General features: G+C 49.0%; 1 protein-coding gene across 2 annotated transcripts in view; it reads left to right on the top strand.

Annotated features, from left to right (window-relative positions):
* LOC102968488 (nodal modulator 1) overlaps nucleotides 1-21,461 on the top strand; it is a 55,488-nt gene that overhangs the window by 15,239 nt on the left and 18,788 nt on the right. The window contains exons 10-23 of one of the 2 annotated variants that reach the window (XM_007087342.2): nucleotides 1,311-1,416; nucleotides 1,603-1,753; nucleotides 6,371-6,545; nucleotides 8,163-8,304; nucleotides 9,526-9,657; nucleotides 10,673-10,809; nucleotides 12,531-12,618; nucleotides 14,556-14,619; nucleotides 15,209-15,304; nucleotides 17,731-17,949; nucleotides 18,040-18,122; nucleotides 19,214-19,373; nucleotides 19,487-19,613; nucleotides 21,296-21,409. In XM_007087342.2, coding sequence (XP_007087404.2) covers nucleotides 1,311-1,416; nucleotides 1,603-1,753; nucleotides 6,371-6,545; nucleotides 8,163-8,304; nucleotides 9,526-9,657; nucleotides 10,673-10,809; nucleotides 12,531-12,618; nucleotides 14,556-14,619; nucleotides 15,209-15,304; nucleotides 17,731-17,949; nucleotides 18,040-18,122; nucleotides 19,214-19,373; nucleotides 19,487-19,613; nucleotides 21,296-21,409 — 1,794 coding nt within the window. The remainder of the gene's footprint in view (nucleotides 1-1,310; nucleotides 1,417-1,602; nucleotides 1,754-6,370; nucleotides 6,546-8,162; nucleotides 8,305-9,525; nucleotides 9,658-10,672; nucleotides 10,810-12,530; nucleotides 12,619-14,555; nucleotides 14,620-15,208; nucleotides 15,305-17,730; nucleotides 17,950-18,039; nucleotides 18,123-19,213; nucleotides 19,374-19,486; nucleotides 19,614-21,295; nucleotides 21,410-21,461) is intronic. The other variant, XM_042971171.1, reaches the window with a different exon arrangement.

The raw sequence follows: 21,461 nt of genomic DNA, 5'->3' as shown, positions 1-21,461 counted from the left end.
AAGTTTTTGAACACATGAATAAAATTTCAGGGTGCGGCCTGTGAGCTGCATGAGGTCAGGAGCCATCAGAGCGTTATTCTTTATTCCTACTGTGATTTAGTGCCTGGCACATAGTAGGTGTCTCGTACAAGTAGCTGTTGGGTGAATATAGGGATCAGTATGTGGATAAACCACATCTTGTTGGAAGGATCAAGAGGGGCTTCCTGAATTTTAAAAAAGCCATTTTATTTGAAATTCTCTCAAACGCTCTTGTATGTATGCATGCATGCGTGCCTTCATTCATTCAGGAGCGATTTATTGAGTGCCTACTGTATACCAGCTGACTAAGAAAAGGTCCCTATGTTCATGGAGCTTGCATTCAATAGGAGGTGGACAAACAATAAGAAATCAAACAAGGTCACTTCAGATAGTGGTAAAAATCTGACGAAGCTAATGAAACAGTTTAGCGTGATAGATGGTGACCGGCCCTGGCAGGAGGCAGGGCCCCTGAGATGGGATGGACAGACAGTCAGCGAAGGCCTCTCGGACAGAGGTGCTAACGGTTTGAGCCCAAACCTGAGTGGTGAGAAGGAGAGGCCTCCGCCCCGATCTCCACGTGTGGGAAAGAGTGATCCAGGCCGAGAGAGCAGCTGGTGTAACAGGCCCACGTGAGGCGTGCCTGCCGTGCCCAAATGTGGTCAGCTTGAGGCCCCAGAGATCAGGGGGGCTGGAACAGAGTGACTCCAGGGAGAGCAAAGCCATGGCACTCACGAGCGGGGGCACAGACACGTGTAAACCAAGCATGGGGTATGGCAAATGAGGAAGGTGGCCCAGGTGGAGGCAACAAGGCCATGAATCCGGGTTGTGGTGGGAAGAGACTGGCGGGGGTGGGATGCAGAGAACAGATAGGTGTCGGAGTGTGGGGAGGGGTCCCAGGTACGCCGGGGCTTGAGGTTGGGAGACTGGAGGGTGGTGCGGTTCAGCGGAACAGGGGGCATTTGGAGGGGAGGAGGCAGCTGGGAGCAAGGGTGGGGGGCTCTCTCAAGTTTGACTCCGTGAGCTTTAACTGGAGGAGTAAACTTCTAGATCTTTGTCGTTCAGTTATTTGACAGACATCAACGTGTTGGGAATGTAAGAAAGCAGGTGGACCCCGGGGAAAGCACAGCAGTGTGGGAGCAGCGTGAGTTGGGGGGCCGGGAGGGGCCTGGCTGGCACACGGGGCTCCCACATGGGCGGCTGGGCTGAGCGGTGGCATCGCTGACTGGTGGCGTGGGTGAACCAGGGAGGCTCTTGTGCTCAGGCATCTGCAGACCTTGTTCTTCGTCTTCCAGCCCGTGTTCCACGTCATGGGATTCTCAGTCACCGGGAGGGTCTTGAATGGACCCGAAGGAGAAGGTGTTCCGGAGGCAGTGGTCACTCTGAATAACCAGATCAAAGGTCAGCAGATGCGTTGGCCCCCGGGACTGTTTGCCAGGGCTGGTTTTTGGTCACAGAGAGAAATGGAAAGGAAACCATCTTAAAGACTGTGAAAACATGCCAGCTTTTTGTCTCAAGCATTCTCGTGGAGACGGAGCGGATATACGGTTGTTTTTGGCTCATCTTTTGCATGTTCTTGTTTTATAGTCAAAACAAAAGCCGATGGCTCATTCCGCCTGGAGAACATCACGACTGGGACATACACCATCCACGCTCAGAAAGAGCACCTCTACTTTGAAACTGTCACCATCAAAATTGCGCCTAACACACCTCAGCTGGCTGACATCATTGCAACAGGGTAAGGTCATTGTGTTTGTTTTTGGAAGTACCAGCATGGACGTTCGCAGCCATGGGAGAACAGAATTACCTTTAATCTGACTGTGTGTTTCTGCCAAGGATCCACATCGGGTTTTAGACACCTGCGAGAAATCCAGGCTGGCATTCTTAGATTAGTGCTGGGCCGCCTGGGGGGCTCAGCCAGTTGAGCGTCTGACTCTTGATGTTGGCTCAGGTCATGATCCTGGGGTCATGGGATCGAGCCCCGCATGGGGTTTCGTGCTGAGCCTGGAGCCTGCTTGGGATTCTCTGTCTCTGCCCCGCTCCCCCACTCTCTGCTGTCTCTAAAATAAAATGAAGAAAAAAAAAATCCAAAAAGGTTAGTGCTAAGTTTTATAAACTAAAGGTACTTCTATGTAGATACTTAAGGAAAATTGTTTTGCTTCGAAGTTAAAATGTGTCTAAGTTAGAAGAAGATCTCTCATGTCTGACTCCACATCTCCAAGACCTTCCATGGCTTAACTCTTGAGGACTTTGGAAGATAGTACAGTTGCTTGGGAAAAGTTTGTCATAAGATGCTTCCGGTCGCTGTCAGAGTTCTTCCTCCTTTGTTGTACCTACCTTGAGCACGTGAGGGGACATCCGGTGGTTGAATTTGTGCAGTTCTGTCCTGTAGTGATGCAACGTAGTACAGAGAACCCTGGAGTCAGACATCGGGTCCTTGTCTCCCCTGCGTGGAATGTCTAGCCTGGGCTGCCACCATCTGTGTCTGAGACAGCAGCAATGCTCACTGAACCGTGGCTTGAACGAAGCGGGGCAGGGTCTCCCAGGGGAGAGGCAACTTGAGCAAAGGCTTGGTGTGTCTGGGCAGGACGAGGAGAGTGACGAGGCCGGAGGGGCAGATCTCAGAGGACGTCTTCACACTCCCACTGGAAGAACGGGGTTTTCTCTACCAGGGGTCTGGCGGCCAGTGATCGATTTTGAGCATGGAGGGTGACACGGGTTAGGTTTTCATGTTCACTGAGGCACTCCGGCGGCCGTGTTGGAGGGTGGCTGTGAAGGGGACAAGACTGGGGCACAGGTGGCGTGAAAACAGACTTGCTGAAGGCTCACCTTACAGGGAAATCAGGAACAGGTTGGAAAAGTATTTAGGGGTTCACGGTTTGAGAAGCAGGATGGCTGTGGGCAGGGCAGAGGAACCCCTCAGGTGACAAGGGTTCAGTCGTGGCCTCTGGATCTGTAGTACCACTAGGTGGAGCTCTTCACTAGGTGCCCGGATAGATGGTAATTCGGGGAGACGGGGCCAGGCGGCCGCCAGCAACTTAGATGTGTAAGAGCAGGTAACAGTAGACCAAAAATGGAATGCTGGTGTTTGAGGGGCGGCCTCGGGAAGATCCAGGCAACGGGGTTTAAGTATGCGGTGGTACCTGACGGTCAGGGAGGCCCCAGAGCTGAGCCCTGAAAGCACAGTGCATTGGCTTGGTCACTGAGGAGGCCACGGTGACATTTTCTGTAGACAGGTGGGGGTCAAAGTCAGAGGTTCTGTGGCATCTGGGAGACAAGTACATCGCCAGTGGAACCCGGTACTTCTGTCCCTATTGCGCTAGAGCTCAGAAAATCATTTTGGATTCATGCCCTTCCTCCTTTTCTTTCATAAACATTTTTGGGCAACTACTCAGGGTGAGACCCTGTGATAAAGACTGGGTGTGGGTGAGACCCTGTGATAAAGACTGGGTGTGTAACAGTGAACCAAACTAGCAAGACGGAGATGGGGCTTTCGTCTTCCTGGGGAGACAGGCTCGAGCCTGAGTAACTTGTGGTAGTAAGTTCCAGTAGGTGTGCAGGGAAGGGGGCCGGGGCCCAGAGAGGACCCTCACTCGGTCACTGAGACCCGGGGGGACTAACAGTTAGCTAAGTGAGGCTTCCCAGACAGCAGGAACGGTGTGTTCCAAGGCCCAGAGGGGTGGGAGAGGAGCCTTCTGGAAGGTGGCCAGCGTGGCTGGAGGCAGCTGGCGAGGTTAGAGAGCCTGAAGTAGGCTGTGGAGGTGGGCTCTTCTCCCCACCCGTGATGGGAAGCTGTTGAAGCGTTTTTGGCAAGGAAGCAGTATGGATCAGGGCATTTAGAATGGATGTTTTTTCTCCTGCTCTGGCCGCTCTGTGGAAGAGGGATGGCAGGGAACCCACAGTATCCGTGGAGGGACTCGACAGGAAACGGTGACAGTTGTCGGGAGGGGATAGGGTGGTGGCAGGCCCAGGGTACCGGCAGGGGAGGACAGGAAGTAGATGCCTTTGCCAGATAATGTGGGGAGGGGGTCGGCAGACTGGTGCTGTCGGGGTCCCAGATTTCTTTTTTGAGCAACTGTGTAGATGGAGGAGGTGCTGTTCACGGAGATGGGGGATGATATTCGTATTTATTTTTTTCTTTAAAGTGGAGTATTTGGGTCGAAAGAGAGAAAAACGACATTTGTCGAGCATCTTTCGAAAAACTCATTTTCCTTTTGGGCCAAAATAACACATTTGCCCTTTAATTCATTCATGTATCTTATTTAAAAAACAATTCCCAATTTATTTGAGAAGGAAATGCCTTGGCTTCTGTCCAAGTGACTATGAGAATATAATTATCTTGTAATGCATCAAAATCATCAGTTTCTGAATAAACGTATTCACCTCTGATGAATTTGTTGACACAAATCAATTTTTGAGGGCTTCAGTGTAACACAACACTGTCCTATTTAGTTTTTTTTTTTTTTTAGTTTATTTTTTTTAAACTAAAGCCAATGTGCATTTGAGGTTTGGGGTAACTGGATAGTTATCTTTGAGACTATGAGCTAAAACAGGTGGGATGGGTAAAATATTTAAAACTTTGAGAGACAAAGAGGTTCAATTTAGAACAAAAAAGTGACGTTACCCATGACACGTATATAAATTAAGACATCATGAAAGGTCCTTAAGAACAACTCACCAATTCGGGCACGTGGGTGGCCCAGTAGGTAGGTGTCTACCTCTTTGGTTTCAGCTCGGGTCACGATCTCACAGTTCATGGGATCGAGCCCCCTTGTTGGGCTCCTTGCTGGCAGTGTGGAGCCTGCTTGGGATTCTGTCTGTCCTCTCTCTGCCCCTCCCCCTGCTCGTGCTCTTGCTTGCATGCACACTCTCTCTGTCATAATAAATAAACACTAAAAAAAGGAAGAAAATAGCTCACCCATATCCCCTTCCTGTCCTTTTACTCTCAAAGTGCCCAGTTGGGGAGAGAGAGAACCAAAATGTGTGCCTTTAACTCTAGATCAGAGGCCTGCACACTTCCTGTGTAAAGGGCCAGAGAATGAATATGGTGGGCTTCACGGGCCATACGGCCTCTATGACGAAACCCACCATGGCCAATTCATGAATGACTGGCGTGGCTGTGTTCCAGTTAATCTTTATTTAGCACGCTGAAATTGGAGGTTCGTATGATTTTTGTGGGTCAAACTATTCTTTTGATTTTTCCGCCTCTCTTTTAACCCTTCAGAAGTATGGAAGTAAAAGTGTGAACACCCTTCTTAGCCCACCGTCCATCCAGAAACAGGCAGCTGACTGGATTTGGCACGTGGGCCCCTGCTCTAGATTGTGAGCTCATGTGGCAGGCTGGTCACTTCACTCTGCAGGCACGACTGGCTTGTCACCGTTCTTAGACCGCACACACAGCTTCCCACTGTGCTGTTTTCTGCCATTTTTTATTTGCAGCGGGTGGGCGTTCCGACGTCGTGTGTACTCCGTAATTACCCAGCATCGAATCCAACTTACTCTCTTTCTGTCAAAAGTAGCAACTGACTTTTACTTAAAGTGATCCATTAGGATTAGAAAATACAACCTTTAGTCAGCCGAAGATCCAACTGGAGCCTCCAGCCCTGTGCATTATTACACTTCAACACATCAACTGACTGAGAAACGAAGACCGTCACTGTGCAGGATGATGGTCTTGGTTGGTCTTCAGCAGCGAAGGGCCGCGCCTTTCACGCGCTTCTCCGGGGACACTTCGCAGCACTTAACACGCTGCTCACTTAGAGCCTCCAGTGTGAGTCATTACCTGAATAGGGCCTTTCAGTTAGAAGTCGCTTTGGTGGCTCCTGGAGTTCTATTTTGGCTTTGTAATTTTTTTTAATTTAATTACCTTTTCTGTTCACATCTCCCCAGTTGCTTTTATCCACGAACTGTATGGAATGACAGGCGAGGAAGGCGTCTTTGATGACGCCGCCCCGTTTCGTGGCCCGGGCAATGCCACAGCGTCAGGCTCCTCACAGCTCTTGCGTGTAAGCCCAGCCCACGTCCTCAGTCCGAGGCTGTTCCGCCATCGATGATCCGCTTTACCCGAAACATTTTTATCATCCGCAGATTTTCTGAAAATGGCTTCCTCGGTGGGGGATTGCCCCATCCTGGGCTCCCACTGTGCCTTTTCCTGTACGCAGAAAGGGGTTCAGTCTTCCCGCCAAAGGTTGTTTTTTGAGACTGCAGTCATTTAGGCTGCTTTTCTGTCTCTTTCTTAAGGTTAAACTAGTCCTGGGGACCGGGGCAGGAAGAGGGATGCGCAGCTGGGGTTGGTAAGTGCCTCTCCTGTCACAACTGAATTCTCATGCCGGAATGGGTGGTCCCCTTGTTACAGGTTCAGTGTCTGTGGCCAGATATCAATCACTCGCCTCCCTGACACTGTCAAGCAGATGAGCAAATACAAAGCTGTCCTGTCGTCTCAAGACAAGGACAAGTCTTTGGTCACCGTGGAGACGGATGCTCGTGGATCATTTTGTTTTAAAGCAAAGCCAGGGACCTACAAAGTCCAGGTATGATGAGTTTTGTTTTGTTTGAGATATTCGATATTTTACTTAAGGTATTTAAGGTATTCAGTGATTTTTAGAAGGATTATCATTAGCCGGAATGGAGTTACAGAAGGAGCGTTTCTGTCCCCAGTTTCTTATTTGAAGTCTTTACGTTCCTGCATGTCACAGTAGAGCCCGATGGGCACCCAGTATGAAAATGATACTCAGGCGTCTCTTTTTTCCAGTCCCGATGTTTGTCAGCAGTTACTTTCAGGCTGCCGATCACACCTGCACCTTCCTAGGCTTCTGGCTGCTATAGACTAGCCGTAAGTCCCAAAGGAGATCAACATTAACCTTTTACTGATGGCAGGTCCACAGTGCATGGCTTCTGGCCCCCGAGGCCAACATGGAGCTTGTGTTTTTCCACCTCACCCTGAATACCATCTGATTTCTCCATCGAGGCAGGCACAGAAGCTGGGGACACCCTGGCCTGTGGCCTCACCGAGGGGGGTGAAGGCCTCAGCACAGGACGGTAGGCAAGAAGTGGACAGAGCCAGAGGTCAGCACACCGTGCCTTTCAGTGCCACGGCCCTGCTCATGGGGAAGGCTGAGTCCCCGGGCAGCTCGGGCTCTTGTCTGTCCAGTCAGCTGCTGCTCTTCTGCCCTGAAGAAGGGCAGGTGAGGTGAGGGAGAGGGCTGGGAAGGGTCCCTCTGAGACTGTGCTCTCCCCCAGAGCAGGCAGACTCCCCTCCCTGAGGAGATGGGGTGGGAGGAGAGCGGTTTCCCTGCTTCCGCTGAACAGTGTGGTGTGAGTACTTAGCCCCTTTGCCAGTCAGCCAGCTCTTGTGAAGTTGGCCACATTGACAGGCCTTTGGAAGCCCTTTCGAAGCATAAGGGACTTGCCAAGGAAGGGCAACTTGGGGAGGTAGACTTCACTAGGGATGAAATAGCTGCCCACTGGACTCTTCCCCAGTCCTTCTTCTTAGCTCAGGCGTCCAGAAGAAAAGGCCTCACTCTGCCAGGAGCTCATCCACATAACGTTGACAAGTTCATAGCTTATGTCATGAGTGACCTCAAGCCAGAAGGTTCTGGGCTTTAATGTAGTTCCCCCCACCCCCCCGGGTACTGGTGACAGCTGTGCGCCTCTTTGGAGTCCCGCCAGATACACCTTTGTGTACGGCTGAAGGCTAGTTCTTTTGTATCTGATTAGAAATGTGTGTTCTTGGGGCTCCTGGGTGGCTCAGTCAGTTAAGCATCCGACTTCAGCTCAGGTCATGATCTTACAGTTTGTGAGTTCGAGCCCCGTGTCGGGCTCTGTGCTGACAGCTCGTAGCCTGGAGCCTGCTTCTGATTCTGTGTCTCCTCCTCTCTCTGCCCCTCCCCAACTTGTGCTCTGTCTCTCTATGTCTCTCAGAAAATAAATAAATGTAAAAAAAACAAACATTAAAAAAAAAAAAGAAATGTGTGTTCTTTCCGTGGCCTGTTTGAGGATTTGTTGTGATTATAAAACTCAGCCTAGAAGGGGACCTTTGTCCTTCAAAGTACTTAGCCTTGGGCCCAGGTGAATGTTCTGGTGCCCTGCAGGCCGGGGGAGCCACAGCCTTGATGCAGACACTGACGTTGTCCTGTGTGTTCCCACAGGTGATGGTCCCTGAGGTGGAGACCAGAGCGGGGCTGACCTTGAAACCCCAGACGTTTCCTCTTACTGTGACCAATAGGCCCGTGATGGACGTGGCCTTTGTACAGTTCTTGGCATCGGTTTCTGGGAAAGTCTCTTGTTTGGGTAAGATGTCATTTGAAAGCAAGAACAGAGAGCTTCAAAGGAGTAGGCAGTTGGAAGTGGGATTTTGGTGAACTGTTCCTTGTTGGATAGTGTAAAAGGTGGATCCATATTGTGTTCGATTCTTTCTAAGTGCCACACGGCGTCACCAGAAACATTTCTCTTGGAGCATTTCTGCTTTGGCTCCTAAAAGAACACGGGGTTTCTTGCCCAGCTCTTTCACTTACCAGCTGTGAGACAGTAAGCACTTACTCGACCAGCCTGTTTTTCTTCTGTAGCATGGAAACATTAACGGCTCTCAGAGGGTTTTAAATATGGTCGTGTCAGGCTGTGTGGCACAGATGTTAAGAACGTGGACTCTGAAACCAGGCTTGTGGGCTTGAACCCTCACTGTGTGACCTGCAGCAAGTTACTTAACCTCTCTGTGCTTTGAGTCTCTCCTCCGTTATATGGAGATAATAACAGTACCTGCCTCGGAGGGTTGTTGTGAGGCTCAAATGAGCTAGCGCATGGAGAGCCTGTGCGAGTTTCTGGAACACAGTAAGAGTCATGCCAATCTTTGCTGTCACAGGTGATGTTATGATGATAAAGGGCCCAGTTCTGTGCCATTCAGTAAAGTTCCTTGATCTTTGTTCCTTTTGAGAGAGGAAGACAGAGAGAGAGAGAGAGACAGAATGTGAGCAGGGGAGGGGCAGAGAGAGAGAGACACACACACAGAATCTGAAGCAGGCTCCAGGCTCTGAGCTGTCAGTACAGAGCCCGACGTGGGGCTCGAACCCACGAACCACAAGATCACGACCTGAGCCGAAGTTGGACGCTTAACCGCCTGAGCCACCCAGGCACCCCAGATCTTTCTTGCTGGTTTTCTGTCTTCTTCTGGTGCTCCATAAATATCACTTCCCCTCTTTCACCTCGCGTCTGCTTTAGTAGGTGCCCTGTGACACTCTTCCCTCTCCTGGTCTTCTGTGCCTTGCATGGGGGTACTCAGCAAGTGATGGGTCGCTTTCAACCTCGGTGGCTTCTTTATGTGGTACTAATGACCTGCAAGGGGGAGGGGGAGATGTCCTGGAATCAAGGAGACCCGTCCTGGCTTTGAAGGAGCCCTGCTGGCCTTGCCCTTCAGGAGGTAAATGGTGGCCAGCGGCACACAGAGGTGGAGGGTTCAAACCTGTGCTGGCGTTGGTGAGGGCAGCCAAGTGAAGCCTTCCTATCTTTTCTCTGCAGACACCTGTGGTGACCTGCTAGTGACACTGCAGTCCCTGAGCCGCCAGGGCGAGAAGCGGAGCCTCCAGCTGTCTGGCAAGGTCAACTCAATGACTTTTACCTTTGACAACGTGCTTCCGGGAAAATACAAAAGTAAGAACCATAGGCACCAGCTTGTGGCCTTCACGTACTTCCTGTCTTTCTAAAATTTCTAAAACCCAGCTCTCAAATTGCATCCCAGCTATATACCTTTACTTGTTTAACTTTTCTTTGCCCCTTGACCTTGCACGTGCGTTGTTTAGCAATGGATGATTGTGTAAGAATTGATGTTCCTTCCATGCATAACTACCACCTTGTCAGGACAACCCACACACTTCTTCCGTTTTGGAAGGGGGCCCTCATTCATGCCGTTTTCACTCTAAATGCCAGAACAGAGCGTATGAAATATTTCCAGTGATGTATTCTACTACTCAGCAGCTGTGTGACCATGGCAGGTTACTTGATCTCCCTGAGACTCTGTTTCCTCTGCTAAAATAGGAGTAATACAGCCTTTCTGTAGAGTGCGAAACAAAATGAAATATAGTTTGTTCGGTGCCTGGCCAACATTGGTTCCCTTTTCCCTGCAGTTTGAAAACTCCATTGCCTATATTTCTGCTTCTTCAAAGCTCAACTTGGAGCTGGTGGCAATGAATAACTTATAAAGTAATCTTTTTTTTCTGGGAAATTGTTTTCTATTATATCAAGTTTTGGCAGACTATGGCAATGGGGGCCACTTGCCTATTTTTATAAAGTTTTATTCAAACACAGCCGCACCCATTTGCTTACGTATCATCTATAGCTGCTCATATGCTATGAAGGCAGAGTTGAATATTTGACTGCCTGACCTGCAAAGTGGAAAATACTTTCTGGCTTTTCCAGAAAAAGTTTGTTGATCCCTAAATATTTTTACTTATAAGTGTGATCTTGAATTATTGTCAGTTTCTTTCTTGTTGACGTTAATGACCGTTGGTTTCATTTTCTCTTTAGTACTCAGTTGTTCTGAGCACGACTAGCTGTGTGTGTGTGTGTGTCTGCACGTACACATTTAAAAAAATTAAGTCATTACAGTTTTTGTTGAGGGAGGTGATATGCTCTATGCCCACGTGTGTCTGTGTTGTGGCTTTTCCAGTGAGCATCATGCATGAAGATTGGTGCTGGAAGAACAAGAGTCTGGAGGTGGAGGTTCTGGAAGACGACGTGTCCACGATTGAGTTTAGGCAGACGGGCTATATGCTGAGATGTTCCCTTTCTCACGCAATCACTCTGGTATGAATGGCTTGTGGGGATTCTCTTCTTTGGAGGGTCCTTTGGAAAGCAGGAAGGACCAGCATGCCAAGAATATTATAACCATAGTTAAGTCAGATTTACTTTTCTGCCCCTTGATTCTCCCCCTTATTTGGGAAAGCCTAGTCAGGAAGCTTTGTTTAAAGTCCCTTAGCAGAAGGATGCCTTGATTTGGGAGATTTTCTTGTCCTAGACCCACATTAAATTCTAACTTTGATTAGTGATTTGGGAAAGCCATTGATGTCGTGTAAAGTGTATTGATTTTGTAGCCCTCGGATCATAATGTCCACTTCTCAGTGTTGTAATGAAGTTTAAGTAAACCTCTTATGTATTTGGTTTCCTTGGTGAACACTACTATTGTTATTATGATTATTTTAATATTTATTTTTGAGAGAGAGAGAAAGGCAGAGCGTGAGCGGGGGAGGGATAGAGAGAGAGGGAAACCCAGAATCCAAAGCAGGCTCCAGGCTCTGAGCTGTCAGCACAGACCCCGAGGTGGGCCTCGAACTCACGGACCGCGAGGTCATGACCTGAGCCGAAGTCGGATGCTTAACCGACTGAGCCACCCAGGCGCCCCAGTACTGCCAGTGTTAATAATAAGTACAGCTGAGTCAGTTTCTCTAGTATGTTCTAGTGCAAAAGACAGAGCTGCTAACATCTTACTGTCTTGTTGAGGTAGCTCCCTGATAGGCAGTGTGCCACCTGGGTTTCAGGAAGGAGAACGTGTGTAGGACTGTCTAGGTCCATTCATGAATTTTATAGACCTTTCTGGCTTCAGACAGTGGCAGATGTCATTGTCAGGTTCCAGTGGAGAAACTGAGGCAAACGACAGTGAAGCGATTGCTTACTTTAGACACGTGGAGGGATTGCCGCGGGTGTCTCCAGGTCCTGTGGACTATTCTAACTGCTACAAATGCTCAAGAAGCAGTGCTGTCCAGGAGATGGGTCAGCTGATGCCCAGTTGAGAGCAGGTGGTACACATTTAGGAAATTGTTCCTTCCCTTAAACCCTCCAGCAGGTTTCCCTTTCCCTTAGGATGAGATCCACATTCCTTCACGATGGCCTTTCCCTAGCCCAGACCTCCTCCTTATCTCTCCACCTTGCTCCCTGGGCATTGGCACACCAGCCTTCGCCGCTTCTGCACCAGGCTGGTTTCCTCCTCTGGGTCTTTGCCCACATGTTTTCCTCCGCCTGCAACTGCGTCTTCCCTGGAAATGCACATGGTTGGTTTCCTCTCATCATTCAGGCTGTAGCCATAATGTTACCTGCTGAGGAGAGGGCCTGCCCTGAGCCCAGCAAGCTGAAAAGCTCCTGCTGTGATCATGCTTTAGCCTGCTTTCCTGGTCATTTTCCCCACCTCTCCATTACTATTAGCCGCAATCTAATTTCTTTATTGACCACAATGGATTTTCTGTCTTCCCGTATTAGAACGTAAGCCCCTTGAGAGCAGGAGCCGTGTCCGCCACCAGGACCCGGCCCTGGGTCTGTCACATAGCAGGTGCTCAATAAATATTAGTTGATTGAGTGAAAAAGAGCATGTTTTTGTGGGAAGTTTTTGAAGGTTTTTAATTTTCCTGTAGTGCCCAACTGCTCAAATGATTAATGGGTAAAACAGATGACTGGTTCAGAAACAGAAATATTATTAATCATCTTGGTGTCTCCGTCTCCCCTAGTAAGTCATTGTATTGGCTTTGGTCCCTTAGGAATTTTATCAGGATGGAAATGGACCTGAGAACGTGGGGATTTATAACCTCTCCAAAGGAGTCAACCGATTCTGCCTGTCCAAGCCTGGTGAGTCTGGAAGGATTGATGGGCTCTGAGTCAGAGAAATGGAAAGGCACCTGAGGATCATTGTGAAGGGCTTTTTTTTCCTACCGTGGTTCTTTGTGTATCAGGCTATTGATTTCGGTTGTGGTTAGTGTACCCCTGTGTTTCCGTCTCTTTCCTCTGGAGGGAGTGCTGTTTTTACAGAGAGAATTAGAGCTGGGAGCTAGAGAGTGTTCCTGGTCTCCTTGGGTTTGAGTTAGGTAGAGACCACTAGGTCATTGCCCCTTGAAAAATACTACACCATTGGGCAGTGATCTCTCCTTAAAAGTGATCTTTTTAAAATAGAATTTGGACCATCTCACACCTTGCTTAAAATCCTTCGGTGGCTTCTCTCCGTTTTTACCAACTGTACTGAGATACAATTTGCAGACCATAAACCTCACCCGTTTACAACGTACGAGGATTTTTAGTAAACGTACCGAATTATGCGACCATACACATAATCTAGCGTAGAACATTTTCATCTTGGAAGAAGCATCCTTCATGCATGTTTACAGTTAATCTCTGCCCCCAGCAACAGGCAGCCACTCCTCTGTGTTGTCTCTGTGGATTGGCCTTTTTTTGGACATTACTTACAAGCGAGGTCCTGCCATACCGGTATTTGGGCTGGCTCCTTTCACTTAGCCTGGTTTCGAGTCCTCGTGTCTTGAAGTTCATGTCGGAGCAGGTGTTAGTGGATTGTAGCTTTCCCTTACTGGATCCCATTGTGTGGATAGTTCACACTTTGTGTGTGCGTTCACCAGTGTGTGGCTGTCATGAACCATGTTGCTGTGAACATTTGTGCACAAGTCTTTATGTGCACATCTGTTTTCCTCTCTTCTGGGTTAGAGGCCCAGGGGTGGAATTGCTGGACTATATGGTCAGTTGATGTTTCCTTGTCTAAGAAGCTGCCGGACTGTTTCCTGAAGGGGCCCCATGTGCCAGTTGGTACTCTAGCCAGCAGTGCACGGCGGTTCCTGTTTGCCCACATGTTCACACCATTCGTTACTTTCCTCTTTGATTTTAGCCATCCTGGTGGGTATAAAGTGGCATCTCATTGTGGCTTTACTTTGCCTCTTCCTAGTGGGTAATTCAGTGACTTCTCTCGGTTCCCAAGGTGAAATACAAAGTCTTCTCCACTGTCTACTCGTACTTAGCACAACACCTGGCTTATAGTAGGTGCTGGTGCTCTGTCAATATTTGTAGGATGAAAGAATAAAGCGAATGGAGAAACCTAAGCATTTTTTCCTGCTGGTTATTGCGCAGGGGGTTCCTCAGTGTGATGAAAACAGCAGAGGCAGTTTGAACTAATTTCAGGTTTTTGTAGGAAGAATGTCCAAAAGGTTGGTTAATGATCATTTGGGGAAATAAATTGTTAGACTTTGCTCCTTCCTGAAACTGACAGTATTCCTCTGGCAAACTACTTACACCCCTAACCTGAGTGTTTCCCTATACAGGCTCGTGGCATTAAAGTGTTCTCTGCGATTGTTTTGTAAATTTTTGGGCTTTGCTCTGTGCCCTGTTTTAGGAATATTTCTAGGAGGGCGGTCAGGCTGTGGTTATCTTTTGGATCTTTAATAGAATCTGTTAAGTGGAAAATTCTCGTTCTCATCTGCAGTGGAAATGTACTTCCTGTTCCTTTTGCACGGCCCTGTTGGCTCGGTTTGTGCAGATTAAACTACTGTGAGTTGTTCAATTATGGAAAATGAAATCCTGAGCTTGTGAGGGGCCATTAAATGGACCGGGTCGTTGGAAAGAAGCTGTCACAGGCAGCAGAAAAGGCCTTTCTGATCCCATCATTGCCCATCTGCTGTGTGCTGTGTATTCAAGTGAGAGGCACTGCCTTTGGATTTCAGATGTTGGAAGCGCTCAGTGTCACAGACACTCTCCTCTGAAAATGACTTTTGCTTTCCCGGCTGCAGGTGTATACAAGGTGACCCCCCGCTCCTGCCACCGGTTTGAGCAAGCGTTCTACACCTATGACACGTAAGCTGGGTCTTCCCTGCCCCATGGTGTTTGTGAGCCTTCTCTGGGGTCAAGTGAGTGTGTGTCTTTTCTTGAGTTCTTTCTGGAAGACAAAAGGATTTTTTTTTTTTTTTTTTTTTTGGTATTTTTAATGGAAGAGGTGAAGTTAGGTATTAAAAAGAATTTCTACGTAAGGATTTCAAGACATTTGGATGAATTATTGAGGAGATGGCGATGAGCTGTCTTTCCCAAGAATTCTGTAAGCCCAGGATGGAAGGATATGGTTTTCAAGTGCCTTAATTATCATCTTGGTTCTGTCTTCCAGCTCTCACCGATGGGAGTTGCTTGGACTCCAGTCTACCATTTTTCCCTTTGCACAAATGCTTGAGAGTTTCACCAAGAATCGGAAGCGTAAAGTTTTGGATTGGAAAATTAGTTTATTCTTTAAACACTGATAGGTAGTTCGGGAGGTCCCTCATCCCAAACTAGGAGCAATTTCGGTAGTATATTTCAGGGTCAGAACGGTTGTGCCCCTGGAGGGCGTTGCTTGTGACCCTTTGAGAAGAACTAGGTGATGTTGCTAGTGTTTTCTTTCCACTTTGGTTTATAGGTCTTCACCCAGTATCTTGACGTTGACAGCCATCCGCCACCATGTCCTTGGAACTATCACCACTGACAAAATGATGGATGTCACCGTGACAATCAAGTAAGACTTGTGCTCTGCGGTGGTCTGAGCGCAGGAGGGGGTGGATGAGGGCTGGGGACTTCTCTAACAGACACTCTGAAAATTATTTTTGATTTCTTATCTCTAGGTATGTATACGAATGGCCTTTCTGCTCACACGACATACCCCATAAATTCATGGCAGCCTTCATCCTTTCCTTTTATGACTCAAGAATTAACTGTGGATGAGGGAGAGTCTTCTGACAGCTCATTTCAGTGCCTTAAATTTCTGTGTGACCTCTCTACACTTCCTGTCTTTGCTAGAGGAAAAAAAAATCTCTGGCTTGTTCATCGTATTTTATGTGTTTTAGCAAATTTGGAAAAATTGCCTATTTTCCTAGAGACCTTTCCTTGAAGGCTTGGAAAGTAGAGAGCACCTGATAAGTGAAGGGTCATGAGGGAGAAAGTCCTGTGGAAGGCAGACCCTCCCTGAGAGTCGGGTTCATGCGAATGTCCTCTTTGAGAGGAATTTTTGCTGTGCGGTGAGGTGTTAGATGCCCAACACTGTAATTTCCTCGAGAAATGAAAGAGTTTTTGGCAACATGATCATCTTTGTGCCAGAAAATGGAAATCTGAGTAATTTTCCCCCTCCTTACCTTAAGCGACCTCAACTGTTTGTCCGTCTTTCTGTCCGCCGCCTTTTCAGCTCATCCACCCCTGCACAAATGTTGAGAGTTCTTCAGTGCTCAGGCACAGCCACGGTCTCACGGGGGACACAGACAGTAGTCCAGGCATCACGCGCAGGACTGTGAGGTTGCACCTATGATGAGGGCTTTGAATTGGACCCCGTGGATGCTTGGGGTGTGTGTGGGGGGGAGGTAGGTCCCGTAGGGCCAGCCCGAGTTAAGGGTCTCAGCATTGTCGCACAGACACTGTGATGTGTTTAAGTAGAGGGATGGTGTTTGTGCTTCACAAAGTTCCCCCTGGCTGCTGAGTGGACACACAGAAGAAGCCGCATGAGGCAGGGGGCGGAGGCCCTCGCAGGGGTGTAGGTGGGAGTCATTGGAGGTTCGGCCAGATGCACGGTAGTGGGGCTGGAGAGCAGTGGACGCCTGGGGGGGCTGTCGAGGAGATGGAGTTGACAGCATGTGGCATCGCCGACCAGTGGGGTCAGGCGGGACGAGTGTCGGGGACGGCCCTCGGCTCCTGGCTGAGGGGAGTGGATTGAAGGGGCACCCCGTTCCCCAGGGCGGCCAGGGGTCTAGGCAAAGGACTTGGGCATGTTCCTGGTGGGCCCAGGGCGCTGCCTGGTGCTGGAAGAGTGCCTTTTACCCTCCTCCTGCTTGGAAAGTAGCAATTATTGGTTGGACCAGTAGCGACCGTGTATTACCTTATTTTCAGCCTTTGTTGAATATATCTTTGAAACCTCGGAGGGGGGTTTTGTTTTGGTTGCTTGTGCTGGGGATTGTAGAAGATGCGTGTTTCAGCTGGACAGGACCACCTGGATCCCTCATGGGGATCTTGTGCTCCCCGGCTCCCAAACCGGACTCCTGGTTGTCGCCCTCCACAGACCTACCCTTTGTCCTCTTTCTCGATGGTTCTCGACTCTTCTTTCCCCTGCATCCGTACCCAGCCAGTCCACGTGCAGATCCTTGGCTTTGCAGTTGAAATATGCCCATCATCTTGTCCCTTCTCAGCACGCTGCCTCGGTACTCTGGTCCCATCCACTGTCTCTTGCCTGGATCCTTGCCACGGCCGTCCTGCCTGGCTTTCCTGTATGGGCTCTTGCTTCCTGCCTGTGTTCTCTGTGCAGAAGCCAGAGGCCTTTTAAAGTAGGGACGTTGTCATTCCTCCACTTACAACTCCAGTGGCTCTCCATCCCACCCAGAATGAAATCCAGGGTCTGACACCTGCTCCCCCTGGACCCTCTGACGCATCTGACTCTTCCCTGGGTCCGCTGCCCAGGCCACCTCAGTCTCCTTGCTGTCCCCTGGGCATGGCAGGGGAGCTGCCCCCGAGGCTCCAAGGGCTTTTTACTCGCTGTTTCCTTGCCCAACACACTCCCCACCCCGGGAGCCTGGTAAAGAACAGCGCCCCCACGCTGCCAGCACAGTCTCCTTCCACGGTGCTTTATTTTACTCCCTTGTATTCAGTCTGACATCATTTTCTGTTTATTGTCTGTCTCTCCCCCCCTGGAATGTGGATTCCACATGGTTAGGGAATGTCATTTGTCCTGGTTACTGGTTCCCGGGACCTACTAGATACTGCTACTGTCACAAAGAAGTTCAGTTTTTATTTTTTGGAAAGCGATTCGTTGATGCAGAACAGGAGCAGAGTGTGCCGCTGGGGTGGCATCAGAAGGCGGTCAGGCTTTTACTGACGGGTGACTCCTTCTAGAAATGTCCGGTTCCCACCGACCGCGGGGGGTAAGTGACCACGTGCTCTAGGCTGCTCCTTCCTTTCTTCCAGATCTTCCATAGACAGTGAACCCGCCTTGGTCCTGGGCCCCCTGAAGTCCGTGCAGGAGCTGCGGAGGGAGCAGCAGCTGGCCGAGATCGAGAGCCGCCGGCAGGAGAGGGAGAAGAACGGCAAGGACGACGCTGGGGAAGGAAGGACCAAACCCCCCGCGCAGGAGATGGTCGACGAGTTGCAAGGCCCCTTCTCCTATGATTTCTCTTACTGGGCACGGTGAGCTCTCTCCCTACGGCATCCTCTCTTCTCGTACCCTTCCTAACCGAGGGCAAAACCAACCAAATGGAAGTATTTTCATTGTTTTAGGTCTGGAGAGAAAATCACCGTCACACCCTCCTCTAAAGAGCTACTCTTCTATCCCCCGTCCATGGAAGCCACTGTCAGCGGAGGTAAGTGTCAACTCGGTGAGCCAGTGACACATCTTTGCAGTTCACCGTTCCTTTTACCTGCATTTAAAAATTTATTTTGTGTGGATGTTACAGTGAAACCATCTTTGTAGGGCTCCTTATAATCCCCTTTGGCACTGGCACATAGCTGTTACCGTTTGGTGAGTGGCTGAGTGAATGGATCGTCTCAGTCCGTGAAAGTAACTGGTTATTTATTTATTTATTTATTTAGCGTTTATTTTTGATAGAGAGAGAGACAGAGTGCAAACAGGGGAGGGGCAGAGAGAGAGGGAGACACAGAATCTGAAGCCGAATCCAGGCTCTGTGCTGACAGAGCTCGAACTAACGAACCGTGAGATCATGACCTGAGCCAAAGTCGGACACTCAACCGACTGAGCACCCAGGTGTCCCGAAAGTTACTGTGGTTATTAGAAGTTGGGTGATCTTTCTGAGGAAGGATTACTTTTTTCCCTGATGTTTTTAGTTTGTTACTGAAAGGTAGGTGAAAAGCAAAACCATCCGGTGCTGAAATGAGAGCTTTAGGCATCATATGTGTGAACTGTTGATGGTGTGTGTATCTGTTGGTAGGAGTGAGAGAGGGTCTTTTTGGGACTGGACAATTTAAAGTGACTGCTGGTGGGGTATTTGTCTTTTGGCTTCCAACAGTTTTCTCTAGCGTCATGGGTTCAGTGGATCCTGGGCATTTATGCAGTTTGTGCTTGGCAGGAGAGTGTATTGAATAGTGTGGCTTCCCAGTGGGCATCTTGTTTGGGGTCGTCTTCCCCGCCGGGTCCAGCTGCACAGCCTCTCCTCCACCAGAAAGGCCTTGTGACAGTGGAGAGAGGGGTAGTGAGAACCCAGCCTTGTTAGATTTGTGTGCTCACGTTCCTGACCATTGAGCAAACTCTTTCAGGAATGGAGGGAGGTGTGGGCCACCCAATTACTGAGGTTTCTGATATATATAGTGAACAGCCTCTTTTGGAACTAGGTTCATATACCTCAGTTTCAAGCCCTTCTTTAACGGGAAACCCCCTTCCAAAATGCCCCCATCCCACTGCAGCTAAGTCCTGTTCTTCTGTTTGTTCCCTCTTTAGAAAGTTGCCCAGGGAAGCTGATTGAGATCCACGGGAAAGCAGGCTTATTTCTGGAAGGCCAGATCCACCCGGAGTTGGAGGGAGTCGAGATTGTCATCAGTGAAAAGGGGGCGAGCTCACCCCTGATCACAGTCTTCACTGATGACAAAGGTGCCTATAGGTAAGCCCGTGACAAAGCACATGTTTGGGAGCAGGTGTCCGTGGGGCCGGCGAGGCCTCCTGCAGGTGTGAAGCGCAGCCATCTCCAGCGTGCTCTTGCTTTCTTTTGTTTAGCGTCGGGCCCCTGCACAGTGACCTGGAGTACACGGTGTCCTCTCAGAAGGAAGGCTACGTTTTGACCGCGGTCGAGGGAACCATAGGAGACTTTAAGGCTTATGCTTTGGCCGGCGTAAGCTTTGAGGTAACCCTTACGTTTTCGAAAAGTGGTTTTATTGAGTTACAATTGGCGCATGATAAACTGCACTTAAAGCATATAATTTGCTAGTTTCAACATACACGGGTGCACCCGGGAGTATAGTGACAGTCAGGCACCCTGCTCAGTGTGCTCGTACCCCTTGGTACCCCCTCCCTCCCGATCTCCCTGCTCATCTGGTCTGCTTTCTGTCACTGCGGATTAGTTTGCATTTTCTAGCGTTTGACACAAATGGAACCATATAGGATGTACTCCTTTGGGGAGGCCTTCTTTCACTCAGCATAATTTGGAGACCTGTTGACTCTAGCTTGTTTGCCTACCTTTTGGGAAGTGCTTTAAACTCTCATCCTTAACTGTGTTCTGTGGAAAAGGACAGAATGTTCCTGTAGCAGTATTTGATGTCCCTCTCTTCTTAACCATCCTACCTGGGAAGAAGTGTGTGGTACCTGGAGTGAGTCTGGAGGTCCTTGAGTGTGAATATTTTCAACATAGAGGGAGGCTCAAGGAAAAGAAGGACAGATTACATCACATACAGATTTCAAATTCTGTAGCACAGGATGCATTTTTTTTGATAATTTTTTTTTAATGTTTGTTTATTTTTGAGAGAGAGACAGAGCGTTAGTGGAGGAGGGGAGGAGAGAGAGGGAGACACAGAATCTGAAGCAGGCTCCAGGCTCTGAGCCTAAGGCGGGGCTCGAACTCAGGAATGGTGAGATCATGACCTGAGTTGAAGTCAGATGCTTAACCAACTGAGCCACCCAGGCGCCCCGACGCAGGATTCATTTTTAAAGCAAATTAAAAGACATTCAAACCAGGAAGAAATCTTTATATCATGAGAAATACCCAAGATGATAAGGAACTCCTAAAATTGATAAGAAAAAGACAATTTGATAGAAATAAGAGCCACAAAGTATATGAAAAGGCAGTTTACAGAAGCAATACCGGTGGCTGATAAACTAGAAGAAATGCCCAAATTCAGAAGTGACTGAAGGAATTACCATTGAAACACTGGGATGTAGCTTAGATTTGCAGTGATTCAGACAGTATCCATTTTTTTGCGTGTATTTTCCCACGCATAGATAATTCATGGAACTGTAACTGGTTATGGCCGCTTTGGTGTGCAATGTGGGGGTGTCTTTCTGAATTCAAAGTGCACAACATCCAACAGTTCTACTCCCAGGAACAGAGGCAAACAAGTGCACAAGGAACACATGTTCCAGGAAGTTTCGATCGTCTCCTTTCCTATCACAGAAGTAGGTGGCTGGTCTTCATGCAGAGCTCGGCCGCCCCCTGCTTTAGGATGATGTGCATTAAGACACAGTGCGGTAGATATGTGGCCCGGCAGGGGAGGGAGGCCGGGATCCGTACTTGAGAGAAGCAGCAGGTGCAGAGCTTGGGCCACCTGCCCACCCTCCCTGCTGTAAACTTGCCAGTCGGTCAGCGCTAGCTGTAATGTTTGAACGTTTATGTGGGCGTAGAAGCCGTTCTGGAAGGCGACGTACCAAACTATTAACATTAGCTACCCCTGGGGACGAAGAGTAGACCTTCTGTCTACCGATGGTTAACAATAAGAGAAAAACAGCCCAGAAGAATTGCCTCTTGGCTTTTGAAATGTTACCTCCAGTGGCTGACGGAGTTGCCCTTGCTCTGCTGTTCTTTCTTGCCCCCAGATAAAGGCGGAAGATGACCAGCCCCTCCCCGGGGTCCTCTTGTCCCTCAGTGGTGGTGTTTTTCGATCCAACCTCTTGACTCAGGACAATGGCATTCTGACGTTCTCAAACCTGGTAAAGTGTCCCGTAATGTGCCACCTGCCCGTGTTCCCACAAGGGAGCAGGG

Source organism: Panthera tigris, chromosome E3 (assembly GCF_018350195.1).
Source record: "Panthera tigris isolate Pti1 chromosome E3, P.tigris_Pti1_mat1.1, whole genome shotgun sequence".
In the NCBI taxonomy this organism is placed as follows: Eukaryota; Metazoa; Chordata; class Mammalia; order Carnivora; family Felidae; genus Panthera; species Panthera tigris.
This window is presented reverse-complemented; position numbering and strand designations above follow the sequence as displayed.